This window comes from Chiloscyllium punctatum, chromosome 48 (genome assembly GCF_047496795.1).
Source record: "Chiloscyllium punctatum isolate Juve2018m chromosome 48, sChiPun1.3, whole genome shotgun sequence".
NCBI classification, from domain to species: domain Eukaryota; kingdom Metazoa; phylum Chordata; class Chondrichthyes; order Orectolobiformes; family Hemiscylliidae; genus Chiloscyllium; species Chiloscyllium punctatum.
Genome location: NC_092786.1, coordinates 44,013,915 through 44,032,711, shown reverse-complemented (window position 1 = coordinate 44,032,711; position 18,797 = coordinate 44,013,915). Strand labels below are relative to the sequence as shown.

The 18,797-nt window shown below is 41.5% G+C and overlaps 1 protein-coding gene across 1 annotated transcript in view; it reads right to left on the bottom strand.

Annotated features, from left to right (window-relative positions):
• lysmd2 (LysM, putative peptidoglycan-binding, domain containing 2) overlaps positions 1 to 18,797 on the bottom strand; it is a 70,633-nt gene that overhangs the window by 4,531 nt on the left and 47,305 nt on the right. Inside the window, exon 3 of the mRNA XM_072565087.1 lies at positions 18,332 to 18,663. Within this exon, the coding sequence (XP_072421188.1) occupies positions 18,332 to 18,663 (332 nt within the window). The remainder of the gene's footprint in view (positions 1 to 18,331; positions 18,664 to 18,797) is intronic.

The following is an 18,797-nucleotide window of genomic DNA, read 5'->3' as shown; positions in this document are numbered from 1 at the left end:
ACCATGGAGATGACAAAATTTGAATTTAGTAAAGATCTGGAATCAAAAGCCAGGCTCATGGCAAACATGTGACCACTATTAATTATCATTAAAAACCAGCTGGTTCACTGAAGTCCTTTAGAGATTGAAACCTGTCATTCTCACCTAGTCCATGTGACCACAGACTCACGCCAATGTGGTTTACTCTTAACTGCCTTCTGGGCAATAAGTACTAGCTTAGCCTGCAATGCTCACATCCCATGACTAAATATAAAAATCCTTTACAGTAACTCCTAACTGAACTCCTTAAATTCTTACTCAAATTGCCCTTTTCTAAGCAGTTCTTTGGATTGCTGAGAATCACGTTAAGACTTATCTCTGATGGCCTAGATCCTTTGTTCCAACACTTTTAGCCTGGAGACTTCCACATACAAAGAAAATGCACTTCTGCTGGAATGTCTTCTCTTTTCCACAACTCAACTCAACCTACTAATGACCTATCATCTGCTTTTGTATCATAAAACTTGTAAACATTCGGCAATTAACGCCCCCAGTAAGCTGGCCAAGTTAATTTACCTTAAGTTGCAAATTTTCTCGGAAAAGCTGTCTTTATTTTACTGATCAGAATTACTTTCTGGTCTCAGCAACTGAAGCAGTTAATGGTCTGCACAATATCCAGACTTGACCTGGCAAGTGGGAAGTGACATTGTGCTATACGAATCCTGGGCAGTGGCTAAAACAGAGGGAATCCGACCATTATTCCCTGACATTCAGTGATGTAATCATCAATGAATCCCCCACAGTTAACATCCTGAAGGTTACCACCGATCAGAAACTGAACTCTACTCATCACATAACAGCAATAGCTACAAACGCAAGTCAGAGGTTAGCAGTCCTGCAGCGAGTAACTCACCTCTTGACTCCCCAGAGCCTGTTCACCATCTACATGGCACAAGTCAGGAGTATGATGCAATACTCTCTTATTGCCTGGGTGTGTGCAGCTCCAATAACACAAGAAGTTTGACACCATCCAGGCCAAAGCAGCTCACTTCAACTGTACCACATTGGCAAACATTCACTCCCTCCACGCCTCTACGCTTAGTAGCAACAGCACTTCCCATCTACAAGATACACTGCAGAAATTCACCAAAGCTCCTTAAACAGCACTTTCCAAACCCACAACCATGACCATCGAGGACAAGGGCAGCAGATACATGGAACATTATCACTTGCACATTTCCCACCAAGCAAGTCATCATCCTGACTTGGAAATATAATGCCACTCCTTCACTGTCGTTGGATCAAGATCCTGGAATTCCCTCCTTAATGACATCGTGGACCTACCTACAGCATGTGGACTTCAGCATTCAGGTAGGCAGCTCACTACCGCCTTCGAGGGAGACCAGGAATTAGTAACAAATGCTGGCCCAGCCACATTCTATGAGTAAATTTTAAAATAAGTTTGATCGTATCCATGGAGACAGAAATAGGGGCAACATTTTGAGTTCAAAATGACTCTTTGGTTCTGTACATTTCAGATACAGCTGCTTAGACAAATGCAACAATAAACTAAAACTGTACATGAATACAATGACCATATCATTTGTTCTTCATTTATTGTTTGAGAAAGAACTGGCATTCAATTAATGGGAGAACATCCCATTCTTCAAATAGTGCCATGGAATTAGATGTCTGATCGGAAAGGATATGTCCAACAATGCAGCACTTCCTCAGCTGAGCTTATGCACTCAAGTCTACCAAGTGAGCTTGCAGCTACACATTCCTGACACAAACGTGAGGGCATTACCAAGCAAGCTAATCGGCAACATGAACCACAATGATACTCAGTAAAAATTCTTTATAAGTTACAGAATTAAAGATTCATACCAAGTGACAGATAGCTACAGTTCACAGATGAAAATTGTGGTAATTTTTATTCTTTGTGTAACTAGCGAGGACACTATCCAGAGAAAATGTGGTTCGCTCTGCCTTTTCCCTTAAGTCCCCAATTTAAGTCATGAATCATGGGAAACACTGCACAGAGCCTAGACTGAAAGGAGGCCGAAATTTCTACAGTCAACACTTTTACTGCTAACTTGGTATGAGTATAGAATAGAAAATTCTACTCATCAGGCCATGAAAACACGACAGTAATCATACAATATTCAAATGTAAAAAGGACCACTTCTTTAGACATTTAATCTGCTACAATTAAGAATTTGGATTACTACAATGATTTTGACATTGAAGATAGGATGGACAATGAGTAGGAAGAAAACAACAGATTAAATTGGATTAAGCTAGAGAGGGGGAAAATGCAGTTGTAATAAACGTCTTTTGCAGACTCTTGGAAACAGCATTTGTCGAAGCTGTAGAAATTTTGAGAATGATCATGAATAGAAGTGCAATCACTCATGATAGAATAAAGAAAATGAGAAACAAACACTAAATTAACAAACCAATTAAAATATGGTTCAATACTTTCAAAATGTGAAAACTTTTTTGTTCTAGCACATTGTGCTAGCACGTTCTAACAGGCCAGAAGCGTGATTGCCTGTGTAACCTCACTGGTGGGCCTATATTATTCTCTCATATGTAATGGATCAATTCTGGTATATAAATAGTTCTGGTTGGAAATAATCAAGATTAATCAATGAACACACACCAGATGTGTGCACCAGTACCTTGTCCCTCCTGGAACAGGTTACTAAATTGAACCAGAAGCTATAGCCAGCATGGTGAACAAGCAGACTCCCCATTTTTTCTTCCTGGGACATAATGGAAGATTCTGGATGTACATTTGCTCAGTGAGCTGGAAGAGTCATTTTCAGACGCTTCGTCACCAGACTGGGTAACATCATCAGTGAGCCTCCAGTGAAGCACTGGTGTTATGTCCCACTTTCTATTTTGTGTTTAGGTTTCCTTGAGTTGGTGATGTCATTGGGTTGGTCCATGAACATCAACTAGTCACAAAAAGACATGGCCCCACTCTCACTAGTATCCTTACATACAGATGAAGAAGGACACCATTTCGACTGGGGCAACACACCCATCCTCAGACAAGCCAAATAGAAGTACGCACGAGAATTCCTAGAAACATGGCATTCCAACTGGAACTCTATTAATAAACACATTGAATTGGACCCCATCTACCTCCCCCTGAGAAAAAGAACAGAAAATGACATCACCCAAGGAGACCTAAACATAAAAATAGAAAGTGATACATAACACTGGTGCTTCAATGATGATGTTACCTAGTATGGTGACGAAATGTCTGAAAACAAACCTTCCAGTTCAGCTAGCATACTTATATCCGGAACCTCAACCTGAGCTACAAATCTTCTCAAAACTCACTCATAATGGAGGATTTGCAGGTTGATAATCAACATGTTTGGTTATATTATGAACACATCCTTTTATTGGTTATCAAGTACTGAAGTGAGACTCGAAGTCAGAGATTCTGGTTCAGATGTAGGGATGCTACTCACTGTCTTGATAAAGCATGGGTGAATTTGAATTTGCAAGGGCTGTTTGTGTAAAAAATATCCTTGGTAATGGTAATTAGTCATTGCTCACAAAGGACCAAAGGCACCTCTCACCATTAAAAAAAGCTAATGATTACGCAGTCACTTGAAGGGCAGTACTCCCCAAGTATGGTGAAAAACTATAAAGTGATAAATAGCCCTTCGTTCTGACATGTAACAACACAAGCAAACATACAATGGCAGTGCAGTCTCTTACTTTGTGAGCAAATTAATATCTTTAAGTCCACAAACATTAGGATATTATTGGGATTTATACAGAATGAAGGAAAGGTCCAGTCTCATTCTGGGTAATAATTGCTACTACCTTTCAACATATAGGAGATCAACCTACTCATTCCCACCCATCAACCACAGATCCACAGTTTGTCTCCCACTAAGACAGGTCTCTGGGATGATTGTCAGCAGAGGCCCCTAAATGACCACGTAAATGCATGAATTGCTGAAGAATCAAAGAGGTGCCCATGGCAAAAGGGCCAGAGGTGTTTTGCAGCATTTCTGAACAGGTTGATTAAAAAACCCAATTAACTTTTTCATCCAGCACATAGTTGGGGAGGAACCAAGATTGGGAAAGCCCTAGAGAGAAACTGTTTGTCTTCTCACCTCCTTTAGGGAGGAGATGATTTTCACTTCCTTGAAAAAGTTTTACCAAGTCAGTCTGTTATTCACTTCCTTAATGCAGTAAACCATTTTAAAGTGCTTCACAGGGGCCTAATCCACCAAAATGTGACAGGGGGCCAAAGGAGGAGACATTGGGACAGATAGAACATAGAACATAGAACAATACAGCACAGAACAGGCCCTTCGGCCCACGATGTTGTGCCGAACTTCTATCCTAGATTAAGCACCCATCCATGTACCTATCCAAATGCCGCTTAAAGGTCGCCAATGAATCTGACTCTACCACTCCCTCGGGCAGCGCATTCCATGCCCCCACCACTCTCTGGGTAAAGAACCCACCCCTGACATCTCCCCTATACCTTCCACCCTTCACCTTAAATTTATGTCCCCTTGTAACACTCTGTTGTACCCGGGGAAAAAGTTTCTGACTGTCTACTCTATCTATTCCTCTGATCATCTTATAAACCTCGATCAAGTCACCCCTCATCCTTCGCCGTTCCAACGAGAAAAGGCCGAGAACTCTCAACCCATCCTCGTACGACCTACTCTCCATTCCAGGCAACATCCTGGTAAATCTTCTCTGCACCCTCTCCAAAGCTTCCACATCTTTCCTAAAGTGAGGCGACCAGAACTGCACACAGTACTCCAAATGTGGCCTAACCAAAGTCCTGTACAGCTGCAACATCACCTCACGACTCTTGAATTCAATCCCTCTGCTAATGAACGATAATACTCCATAGGCCTTCTTACAAACTCTATCCACCTGAGTGGCAACCTTCAAAGATCTATGTACATAGACCCCAAGATCCCTCTGTTCCTCCACCTGACCAAGAACCCTACCATTAACCCTGTATTCCGCATTCTTATTTGTTCTTCCAAAATGGACAACCTCACACTTGGCAGGGTTGAACTCCATCTGCCACTCCTCAGCCCAGCTCTGCATCATATCGAAGTCCCTCTGCAGCCGACAACAGCCCTCCTCACTGTCCACAACTCCACCTATCTTTGTATCATCTGCAAATTTACTGACCCACCCTTCGACTCCCTCCTCTAAGTCATTAATAAAAATTACAAACAGCAGAGGACCCAGAACTGATCCCTGCGGAACTCCACTTGTAACTGGACTCCATGCTGAATATTTACCATCTACCACCACTCTCTGACTTCGACCGGTTAGCCAGTTTTCTATCCAATTGGCCAAATTTCCCTCTATCCCATGCCTCCTGACTTTCCGCATAAGCCTACCATGGGGAACCTTATCAAATGCCTTACTAAAATCCATGTACACTACATCCACTGCTCTACCCTCATCCACATGCTTGGTCACCTCCTCGAAGAATTCAATAAGACTTGTAAGGCAAGACCTACCCTTCACAAATCCGTGCTGGCTGTCCCTAATCAAGCAGTGTCTTTCCAGATACTCGTAAATCCTATCCTTCAGTACCCTTTCCATTACTTTGCCTACCACAGAAGTAAGACTAACTGGCCTGTAATTCCCGGGGTTATCCCTATTCCCTTTTTTGAACAGGGGCACAACATTCGCTACTCTCCAGTCCCCTGGTACCACCCCGGTTGCCAGTGAAGACGAGAAGATCATTGCCAACGGTACTGCAATTTCCTCTCTTGCTTCCCACATAATCCTAGGATATATCCCGTCAGGCCCGGGGGACTTGTCTATCCTCAAGTTGTTCAAAATGTCCAACACATCTTCCTTCCTAACAGGTATCTCTTCTAGCTTATCAGTCCGTTTCACACTCTCCTCTTCAACAATACGGTCCCTCTCGTTCGTAAATACTGAAGAGAAGTACTTGTTCAAGACCTCTCCTATCTCTTCCGACTCAATACACAGTCTCCCACCACTGTCCTTGATCGGACCTACCCTCGTTCTCGTCATTCTCAGGTTTCTCACATACGCATAGAATGCCTTGGGGTTATCCTTGATCCTATCCGCCAGGGATTTTTCATGCCCTCTCTTAGCTCTCCTAATCCCTTTCTTCAGGTCCCTTCTGGCTATCCTGTATCCCTCCACTGCTCTGTCTGAACCTTGTTTCCTCAACCTTATGTAAGCCTCCTTCTTCCTCTTTACTAGACATTCAACCTCCCTCGTCAACCAAGGCTCCCTCACACGACCATTTATTTCCTGCCTGATCGGTACATACATATCAAGGACACGTCGCATCTGCTCCTTGAAAAAGTCCCACATTTCCACCACATCCTTCCCTGACAGCCTATGCTCCCAACGTATGCTCCTCAAATCCTGTCTTACAGCATCGTAATTTCCCTTCCCCCAATTGTAAAAACTTCCTTGTTGTGCGCACCTATCTCTCTCCATAACCAAGGTGAAAGTCACAGAATTGTGGTCGCCATCACCAAAATGTTCACCCACTAACAAGCCCACCACTTGTCCCGGTTCATTACCGAGTACCAAATCCAATATGGCCTCCCCTCTGGTTGGACAATCTACATACTGCGTTAGAAAAGCTTCCTGGACACACTGCACAAACACCGCCCCATCCAATCTACTTGATCTAAAGAGCTTCCAATCAATATTTGGGAAGTTGAAGTCGCCCATGACTACGACCCTGTGGCTTCTGCACCTTTCCAAAATCTGTTTCCCAATCTGTTTCTCCACATCTCTGCTGCTATTGGGGGGCCTATAATAAACACCCAACAAGGTGACTGCACCTTTCCTATTTCTGACTTCAGCCCATACTACCTCCAGAGGCAGATCCCCCTCAAACTTCCTTTCTGCAGCCGTTATACCATTTCTAATTAGCAATGCCACCCCCCCTCCTTTTTTACCACCCTCCCTAATCTTACTGAAACATCTGTAACCAGGATGACCAAAGGAAGTGGATTTAGGAAATGTCTTAAAGAGGAAGGAAGTCCAGACCTTAGACCTAAATAGTTGGAGGAATGATGTAGAGGAGCCGGTGTTGGATTGGACTGGACAGAATTAAAAATCACTCAAACCAGGCTATCGTCCAACAGGTTTAACCTGGTGTTATGTGATATTTAACCTTGTTGGAGGAACACAGTTCTCAGAGTTGTACGGCGGAACAAAGTTATACATATGGGAAAAAGAGACTCAAAACATGAAGATGTCATTCCTCCAACTCCAAGTAAACTGAACAGACCTAAGAAGATCTTATGTTATTAGGAAAAGGAGATGCGATAAAAATAATGAAAATTATGTTCAGAGAATCATAGAATCCCTACAGTGTGGAAACAGGCCCTTCAGCCCAACAAATTCACACCAACCCTTCAAAGAGTAACCCACCTAGACCTATTCCCCGATCCAATTATCCTATATTTACCCCTGGCCAATGCACTAACCTACACATCCCTGAACACTATGGACAATTTGGCATGGCCAATTCACCTAACCTGTACATCTTTGGAGTGTGGGAGGAAACCGGAGCAGCTGGAGAAAATCCACGCAAACACTGGAAGAATGTGCAAACTCCGTCTGATGCTGGCATTGAACACGGGTCTATGGTGCTGTGAGGCAGCACTGCTAGCCATTGAGCCACCATTGCCATCCATATATACACAGTAGTTGGCAAATCCCATAATGAAGTGCCTCCTGGAAACAACATTAAATCACTTTCTCCCTGAAGCATTTCAATTTCCAAGAAAAATGTTTTAAAAGTCGCACCAGATAAAGCTCTCTAAAAGACATGCATGTTAATAGCCAGTTTAGCTTCCAAGCCTTTTATACCCACAGCTCTCATTTAATTTAGCAGCATGCTCATTCTTGCTAGGAATAAAAAAAACGTGGCAAACTGAAAATCAATCTGACAAAAGGTTCACGATTCCCTTTGTTCAAGCAACTATGCATTCCCAGCATGGCGGTTTTAAACAGTGGGATTAATTTTTGATTCATCAAGGTGGCAAGTGGGGCTCTCTTCCACTTCTAGCTCCACACAAACCATTAGTTAGTTGCAAGGAAAAACACCAGAACCATTTGACACTAGGAACAGACAATGTACAAAATTAGAATTAAATGTAGGTTTTATTGTCACATGTACTCAAGTACAGGGATACATGAGCACAGTGATACAGGAGTACAGTGAAAAGCGTACAAATCTGGGTGGGTTACTCTTTGGTGGGTCAGTGTGGACTTGTTGGGCCGAAGGGCCTGTTTCCACACTGTAGGGAATCTAATCTAATCTAATCTCCATTTCTGGTGCCATAGCAATGAAAGGAAACATTGATATGCTGTATCAAATTGGTTGACCAGGTGTCTCAACAGCAGTAGGATGCCTAATGAAACAATGCAACAAGTGGCATAAACACTGACTCGTATCCCATGCTCTCTAATTTACATTTGTTTACACTATCCATCAGTAAAATAAATAGAAACAAATTGAATGCAAGTATTAATTTTAATATATGCTGATGCTCAAAGTTTAACTCTGGCATCTTGAAAGACTAAAATAAAATCTGCGATAAAGTTTACAATGCACAATCCAGCAAGCTCCTTTCTGCCATAGATGGTGCATGATTTTTCCATATTAATAGATTTAAACTCTTACATCAAACATACAAATCAAATGGAAATTCCCTCCCATTCCTGAAATTAGTGAGACTCCCACACGTCATTCAGTTGTGGCCAGGACTATTTAGTAGTTAACTCTACCAGGGCCCTAACAGCAAAATTTGTGCTTATATGAAGAGTTTTAACTTTTCCAAAACATGACATGGCCTGAGGAGTGTTGAACAGAGACACTAGAGGGTGCAGGGGCATAGTTCCTTGAAAGTGGTTTTACAGGTAGACAGGATGGTGAAGGTGGCATTTGGTATGCTTGCCTTCATCAATCAGAGCGTAGAGTACAGGAGTTGGGACGTCATGTTACAGCTATTCAAGACACTGGTGAGGTTACGTTTGGAGTACTATGTACAATTCTGGTTGCTCAGCTGTAGGAAGGACGTTATTAAACTGGAAGTGTGCAAAATAGATTTACAAGGATGTTACCAAGAGTATAAGGAGGGACTCACTCGGGGGTGGGGTGGGGGGGTTAATTTATAGAGATTTATAAAATCATGAGGGGCATAGAGAAGTTGAATAGCCAAGGTTGTTTCCCGAGGGTAGGAGAGTCCAAAACCAGAAGGCAGAGGTTTAAGATGAGAGGAGAAAGATTTAAAAAGGACCCAAGGGCAATGTTTTCACAGAATGTGTGGTGCATATTAGGAATGAACTGCCAGAGAAAGTGGTAGAGGTGGATACAATTACAACATTTAAAAGACATTTGGATAGGTATATGGATGGGAAAGGTTTAAAGGGATACTGGAGATAAATGGAGATAAAAAGGACTATAGGTCATCCTTTCTATAGCTGGGCAACCAGAATTGTACACAGTACTCCAAACGTAGCCTCACCAGTGTCTTGAATAGCTGTAACATGACATCCCGACTCCTGTACTCTACGCTCTGATTGATGAAGGCAAGCATACCAAATGCCACCTTCACCATCCTCTCTACCTGTAAAATCACTTTCAAGGAACTATGCACCTGCACCCCCTGGTGTCTCTGTTCAATACTCCTCAGGGCCTTGTCACGTTTTGGAAAAGTTAACACTTCACATAAGCACAAATTTTGCTGTTAGGGCCCTGATTGAGTTAACTACTAAATAGTCCTGGCCAGAACTGAATGACGTGTGTAGGAAACCTAGTCGGCATGGAGGAGTTGGGCCAAAGGGTGTGTTTCTGTGCTGTATGACTCTATGACTTTAATACATTCCTTTTGCCTCTTTCCAACTCAAAGAAAAAGTCAACTTGGTTGATAGGAAAGTGAATTACAGGATACTGCAGAAGGAAGCTATGACAGTATTTGCATTCCTACTGGTAAGGTTGCTCAGCAGTTTTGCAAATTAATGTAATCAGACCTCATGGGCTGTACAAAAAGCAGCATAGCCCAAGACAGTCCAGGAGCGAGAGAGAAAACAGAGCACTGCAGCATAACTCCTCCAAATATGGTCATTACAGGTGACTGAAGAAAGGCAAACGTTTATCCTACGGTTACAAAAATGGTGGGAAACACAGGAAACCACACTCCAGAGAATGTTTGTACTGGCTAAAGTTATGAAAAATGCCACAGAGCACTTGAATAGAAATAAAATCATAAAAGACTGCTGGATGGGTTAATGAAGGTCAAGTCTTTATTTCACTGGCTTTCTTTGAGAATGCAACAAGCAGGCTAGTAGATGGTGAACCAGATGGACTGTGCTCCTTTTTACATCCAACAGTTATATTCAGACACTACAAAATAAAAATACATTTTGAAAGGCTATCCTCCCAGTAGGGACTCCCTAACATAGCGAAGATCAGATAATCAGCTTTTTGGATCCCAATTTGCTGATGAAGAAACTAATTGGGAGCACAAAAAGCTTCGTTTACAGATCTCTGAGAAAATGGTGCCACTTACATTTTGTTTTTGTGTTCCTGCAAAAGCAAACCTCCACAAAATCTGTAACTACTCAACTACATTGAAGCACAAAGACGGTCTTTGTTTTTCATGGAAAGGTTTGTTTCTGAAATTAATGTTTTTCATGTATTTAAAACAATCCATGTGATCAGTATTACAGATTTTCCCAAAAAAAGAGTAGAAAAAAATTAATCTCAACAAGTTTGTGATAAGGTTTTAATTGAGCAGCTGAATAATAAGTGTGTAAGAATATCGATGCAATTTTATTTTTAAAAAACTAGAAGCTTTAAAGATGGGAGCAAAGGCTTCAGACTTTGACAACAGTTTTAAACAAAACCTCCATTTTTTCTACCAGGAAATTTACGTCTGGTTTTCTTTCAAAACAGAAATACGTCATCAATAAAATATTAACGGAATGAACAAGAACTCGGCTTTCCATCTGAATGAAGTTTTAAAAAGTTTAATCTTTTCTTCAACTCCATGCTCAAATCCCTACAATAAGCCTTTCACATCTACACAATGAGAAGACAGCCTTCACCAAAATTCAAAATGACTCACTTGGATGCTGTCATAATGGCCTCCAATTTCCCGAACCTCTCTGGCACAGTTGGCAAGAATATTCTCCAATGCCTTGCTGGCACGGTGGCACAGTGGTTAGCACTGCTGCCTCACAGCGCCAGAGACCTGGGTTCAATTCCCGCCTCAGGCGTCTGACTGTGTGGAGTTTGCACATTCTCCCCGTGTCTGTGTGGGTTTCCTCCGGGTGCTCCGGTTTCCTCCCACAGTCCAAAGATGTGCAGGTCAGGTGGATTGGCCATGCTAAATTGCCCGTAGTGTTAGGTAAGGGGTAGATGTAGGGGTATGGGTGGGTTGCGCTTCGGCGGGGCAGTGTGGACTTGTTGGGCTGAAGGGCCTGTTTCCACACTGTAAGTAAGATAATAGAGTAAGATGTAACCTTTGCCCAACCGGTTGTATCCATAACTTTCCCAACAAATAAATTAAATATTCTCTCTTGTGTTTGCAATATTTCATGGCCTCGGCCCAGAGTACTTGGAAATTCCTCCATTCACTCAAGACAAATTCTCTGTTCCAGTGGTCTGGCCTGTAGTGTTTCACCATCGCTCTTCAATCTGAATCCAACAGCCATGATTTCACCCTCCTAAACTTCAGCCATCCTCACTTCCACCTGCATTCAAGACCCTCAAAATCTTAGATTATCACATCTCTAACTAGGTCTTTCTGTGCTTTGGCCTTTTTTTTCTAAATTAAGCCTATGAAGTGCCTTCAGACTTTGCTCTTTACTTAAAAGATACCAAAAAAATGCAAGTCATTGTTCAAAAAGAAAAACATTGCTATAATTCACAACATTCATTATGTAGGAGCAGGGCATCTGTCAGCTTTACTTTGCAAAGTGTGCTCTGAGCCATTTGTACTCCAGTGGGAGGCACAGTACTAGTGTCGTAATGACTAAGATAGCTGTACCATCTAACATTAAATCCATACTGCTAAAGAAAGTGATTCTGGAATGCCTGATGCAGCTCTCAGTTGTGTAGAAAGTGGTGACTACATATTATCACGGGAGTTCCATATACATCAAAGCAGCAAAGTAGATACGAATGCAAAATTCAAAGAGGCTAGAACTGGCATTAAAGCCATTCATTAATAATGTTTCTGTGTCCATTCCTTGCAACGTAACTTCAGAAAGGTGTAAAGGAACAGAATATTTCATGCTTTAAGTACATGTTATACTTACTCTAATCTAAAATCTAAGCTCCTTTCACATTGGTAACTTTCACATTCGCAACCTGAATTATCACAACAGAAAACCTTGCTGCAAAATTTACAATCTCACAAGTGAACAAAATATCACCCTGCTGATTCTGAATACTGAATGGGTCCACAAACTAATTTTGTTTTTACTAACTAAATATGCCACAGAGGCAGCACACTGAAGGTTAAAATTGATGCTTCAATAGGTTGAAATGTAAATAGTAGTCCTGTAACCAAGTAAGATGATAATTCAGGAAAAATAAACATGACTCATTCAGGGAGAGGTGCAACATTTCAGCTCAACAGGGTTTGAAACTGATGAAAAGCACTAGCTTCTTGGCTGCACATCAAAGCAATAGATTCCCATCTTAGAGATGGGGCACATGAACATTAGTGACATAATGGTATTATTTTGCAAATATGGCGTGGGACTTCAAAGTCAATATGAAGCACATTGCACAGCAAGGATGAGAAAAGTGGTAATGAAACCCCGTGCATGATATGCAAGGTGAAAATTGATGAAAGCTAGAAAATGGAGTAGGTAGACTATGAAATGAATATATGTCAGAACAAAAGAATATTAAATGAACCAAGGACAAAAGAATAAAGACGACCCATACACATTCCCATTTATTATTGTCATGCAATATGTGGAATGTAATAAAAAGCTCATGTCCAATGTCTTTAATAATGTTTCCTGTAATGTTTCTATTTTTGTTGCTTTCCAACCTCCAAAGACTACAGCTGATCTGAATCACATCTCAGTGCCACTTCTCCACAGCAATATGATATTGATCCCACTACATTACAGTAGGCAGGACAGCAGGATAGATCTAACCACTGAGCTTTCCTTCTGCTCAAGAACAGGATAGACTGAATTACTGGGAGACAATTTCAAATCAGGTTGCAAATGAAACTCAGTGCCCGACTGCATGCTGTTAAACAGTTCACACTGTGAACAGTTAAACAGTGAACTTACTAAGGATTGACTACCAACAAACTGAGTGTATTGTGACCATACTGTGCCTTTAAGAGATGTGCCCTGTTTCTCTGGGAGGAATATCGTCACAGTGGTGCTGAAATGTCTCCATCAGACAGGCTGCTGATCAACAGCTTTGAGTTCTCCCTGGATGTTTTATTACAAGACAGACAAAAGAATCATGAATGGGCGGTGTCAGGCTCATAGACCCAAAAGGACTTCAGTTTTGCTTTCAGTAAGTTGCTGATTTGTGCTGGCTGCTGGAGCTAAAAGCCTTGAGTTCTCTGCTGCTGGAGCAAATTCTTAGACAGCCAGGCTTTCTCTTAAAAAAGAAAACAGGCAGACTGTTCCTTTGGGTGTTTCTTCCTGGAATGGACAGAATCAGCACATGAGAACAAGAATGTGTTTATGGGAATCTACCTATATTGGGGCAGTTGATGATTAGTGGCTAAATAACACATTATCTCAAGTATTCCAAGAGTAAAAGGTTATGCCAATTCTTATTATATTTTAAATGTATTGTAACAATAAGATGTGTTTCAATTGAAGATACACAGTGGACCACTCGAATTATATCTTGAACAGAGCGTGTTACACTTGCCTTTTTAAATAATATAGAAGTTGGGGCTGAGGCCATCTTCATAATATACTCTAGGTGGTCTGGTCTGGTCCTTAACACTATGCAAGTCACATGGTGGAAGGATCTGGCTCACTGTCTCTATTCTTTGGCACCTATCCATTACACTCACTGGCAGCTCTCTCAGAAACAAAGAAGCCCAGGCCTGAAGCTCTTCTACTTAGTAAGAAAAAACAAAAGATCTCTGTAATTAATGGGCAAATAAAATGCAAATGTGTATATTCCTGTCCTGGGTGATTGTCTGCATGGAGTTTGCATATTCTCCCAGTGTCTGTGTGGGTTTCCTCCGGGTGCTCTGGTTTCCTCACGCAGTCCAAAGATGTGCAGGTTAGGTGAACTGGCCATGCTAAATTGCCTGTAGTGTTCAGAGACGTGTAGGTTAGGTGCATTAGCCATGGGAGATATAGAGTAACAGAGTAGGGGAATGGATCTGAGTGGGATATTCTTCTGAGGGTCAGTGTGGACTTGTCAGGCCGAATGTTTCCAACACTGTGCGATTCTATGAATCCACATGGAATTTTCTGAATGAATCTTTACATTGCACTCAGTCAAAAATCAGGCAGCAGAAATTTCAACGCTTATCATAGAGTCATACTGATCTTTTAGTCCACTCATTCGTGTTAACCAGACATCCCAATTTGACCCAATCCCATTGGCCAGCATTTGGCCCAAATCCATCTAAATAGTTCCTATTCATATACCCATACAGATGACTTAAATATTACAATCGTACCCACCTCCACCACTTCCACTGACAGCTCATTCCAGACATGCACCACTCTCTGCCATGAAAAAGTAACCCTTCACATCCTTTTTAAATCTTTCCCCTCTCACCTTAAACTTATGCTCTCTAGTTTTGGATTCTCCCATTCTGTGAAAAACACATTGGCTATTCATCCTAACCACGCCCCTCATCATCTTATAAAGCTCTATAAAGTCACCCTCAGCCTCCGATGCTCAAAGGAAAAAGCCTCAGCCTATTCAGCCTCTCCCTATAGCTCAAACCTCCAGTCTTGGCAGCATCCTTGTAAATCTTTTCTGCACCCTCTCAGGTTTAACAACATGCATTGTATAGAAGGGCGACCAGAACTGTACACAGTATTCTGTAAGTGGCCTCACCAATGTCCTGTAAAGCAGCATCATTATGTCCTAACTCCTGTATTCAATGCTCTGATCAATGAAGTCAAGAGTGCCAAACACTGTTTTCACCATCCTGGCTACATGCGACTCTATTTTCAAGGAACGATGCACTTGCACGCCTAGGTCTTTTTGTTCAGCAACATGCCCCAGAGCCCCACCTTTAACTCCAAGTCCTGCCTTGGTTTGCTTTACCAAAATGCAACGCCTCAGATTTATCTAAATTAAACTCCATCTGCCAAAACCACAGCCCACTGGCTCATCTGATCAAGGTCCTACTGTATTCTATGATAATCATCTTCACTGTTCACTACAGCACTTATTGTGGTGCCATCTGCAAAACTTACTAATCATGCCTTCTATATTAACATTCAAATCATTTATATAATTGATGAAAAGCATTAGATTCAGCACCAATCTTTAGGGTACACCGTTGGTCACAGGCCTCCAGTCCAAAAAGCAATCCTCGACCATGACCCTCTATCTCTTACCTTCAAGCCAACTGGCTAACTCCCCCGGATCCCATGTGACTGTCCTTACTTAACAAGCCTACCATATGGAACCTTGTCGAATGTTTTGTTGAAGTCTATATAGACAATATCTACCGGTCTCCCTTAATCAATCTTGTCATCTCTTCAAAAAAAAACTCAGTCAAGTTACAGAGACAAGAGAGACAATTTCTCACACACAAAGCCATGCTAACTATCCCTAATCAGGCTTTGCCTTTCCAAATGTTAAAACAACTTACCGTGCACCAATGTCATGCTCTGTCTGAAACATTAACTCCATTTTTCTTTTCACAGATACTGCTTAATCTGCTCTGATTTCAGATTTCCTGCAGCCAATGTATTTTGATTTTGTAAAGAAGAGTTCAAGCAGAGAGACATTTAGTTTGGTTGGATCAGGGGGGAGTAGAATCATAGAATCCCTACAGTGCAGTCAGAGGTCTTCCTGTCCATCAAGTCTGCACCAGACCTCGGAAGAGCATCCTATCCAAACTGCACCACCCCCACCCTATCCCCATACCCCACATTTCCAATGATTAATCCACCTCACCTACACAACCTTAAACACCACGGGGCAATTGAGTATGGCCAACCTACCTAACCTGCACATCTTTGGACACAGGGAGGAAACCAGATCTCCTGGCAAAAACCCATGCATAAATGGTTTCAATCTTGGTGAGAAAGAAGTCCACATGCTTTCCACATATTGCAGGTGGGAATAGAGAGAAGTTTGAAAAGATGCTTGGTCGTGATGGAGGAAACTTAAGAGCATTATCGTTGCTCTCTCTGAAGACTTGGGATACAGATAGTGTTTTAAACTGGACAAGAAAGAATAACATTTTACTTGCATTTGCTAAAAGAGCCAAAGAGTTAACTTGCTGACTTTGAAAGGTCTTGAGCAGCTTCGGCTCCAATCCACCATTTGTCACACATGCCCACTTACAACCTTCTCTCACATTGAATTATGACCTCAGCTGTGCACAGCAAAGAGGAAAATTAAACAAGCAGCAGTCTCCCTTCCTCCGAGGAAATGGGGAGCCTCAACTTGAGCCTGAAAGATATAACTTTCAGCTGACATTTGTGTGCTAGGAAAAATTAGAATTGTGCAAAAACCTACAAAGTCTTGTCTTCAGAGCGATAAATGCAAGGTGATGCAGAATTAACTTACAGTTAAAAAGGAGACTCAAGGCAATCTTTTTTCATCATCTTTGTAAAATGGGGAGAAAGTATAATATGAATTACTGTCCCAAATCTGGCTGGCATATCAACTTATTACACATTCCTTTGAGTTTGGAGAACTGTCAGGCTGATGGATGAAACTCTCTTTGTGCTGTTAAGCTTCAAGAATCCTGCATAAAATTAACCAGTTTTAACTCAGGTCGACAGCTAAACATAGATTACATTGGATTCCCTACAGTGTGGAAGCTGGCCCTTCGGCCCAACAAGTCCACACTGACCCTCCAAAGAATAATCCCCCCAGTCCCATTTCCCTCTGAATAACGCACCTAACACTATGGCAATTTACCATGGCCAATTCACCTGACTTGCACATCTTTGGACTGTGGGAGGAAACCGGAGCACTTGGAAGAAGCCCACAAAGACACAGGGAGAATGTGTATACTCCACACAGACAGTCGCCCAAGGTTGGAATTGAACCTAGGACCCTGCTGCTGTGAGGCAGCAATGCTAACCACTGAGCCACCGTGCTGCCGATAAATATAGATGAGGATGGTTATTGAGCCTACTTTAGATGTTTCATATAAACAAGCTTTAGTTTCAGCAAATCAGAAGGGACACTGCACAAAACATTAACAGTAATTTAATACAAGGGATTCCCACTCGTGCAATACGGATGGTTTGTGTAAGGAAGATGAAAATGTCCACAATGCGGTGATGGGTAACAAGGTCTCAGACAGAAAAGTAGAGGCAAATTATAAAGGCACAGCAAGAGGTGCTTTACCTACCATCTATCTGATTTAGATCCCAAGCAATAATATGCTCACCTCCACAGCCCAAAATTTGTCTAAAGATTAGTCAACACATTACTTAAATACAATTAATAATTATACAATAGATATTCAAGAAATGCTACCCCATATCCTTAAACTATGACCTCTCTTTCTAGGTTGCTGCACAAGGAAATATCCTTTCTACATCTACTTTACTATCTTAGATATCTCAATTAGATCTCCTCTCATTCTTCTAAATGCCAGAGATTATTGGCCTAAACTATTCAATCCGTCTTCTTACGACAAACGCCTCAGCTCCGGTAACAATCTAGTGAACTTCTTCTGAGCTGCCTCTGACACAAGTATATTCCTCTTTCAGTCAGGGGCATTGGATATTTGCTAAATAATATTATTGTAAGTATGCCAAGTATTATTGCTTATTTCTAATATTGACTGTGGTCTGCTTTGCTCAGTTGGATAGAATAACACCAAAGTGTGGGTTTGATTCCTGTTCCAGCTGAGGTGGACTTGAGAGCAGCCTCTACATTCTGCCCGAGCATGGAAGACCATGGGAAATTACCAATGGTAAAAGCTGCCAAGAAAGCAGCACAGGATGAAACATCAACAGGCAATGAGCCAAGGGACTAGCTTCAGGCAGAGCTCACATATCATCCCACACCAACAGGTTTATGTGATGCACCATAATCATAAAAATGACAATAAAAATATTATCTGCAAGTCTATTTGCTCATATAAACTCTGCTGTTATATAGAATTATAATTACCCATTATCATCCTCCTGTATTGTCTTAGTAGCTGCTTGCGTTGACAGTTTAATCTGCAAGTCCAGTCTCTGCAAGAAGTCTTTGGCAGACAGTTCCTCAGGGTGAATGGGTCTATTTTCAATATCCTCTGGACTCGGAGATGTCGAGCTTTCTTCTTCTATATTCAGTGGCCTTTCTTCACACAAAGTGTATGATTCATTCTCAGGAGATTCCAATGAGTTCAGTCCATTAAATAGTAACCCTTTGTCAGATATGACTGGAATAAGAAGGGTTTTTCTTAGGAATATGCAATCACTTGTGAAGAGTTTATTTGCCCTTTTTATTTGCTCCATCTAGAATAGAATTATGACAAATGTTATTAACATTTTAACAGAAGGCCTGTTTTACAATATTGTACCAGACCTTTTCAAAACATATGTTAAACTAAAGTACACAGTGGATTGAATCTAGCAAATATTCCATACAA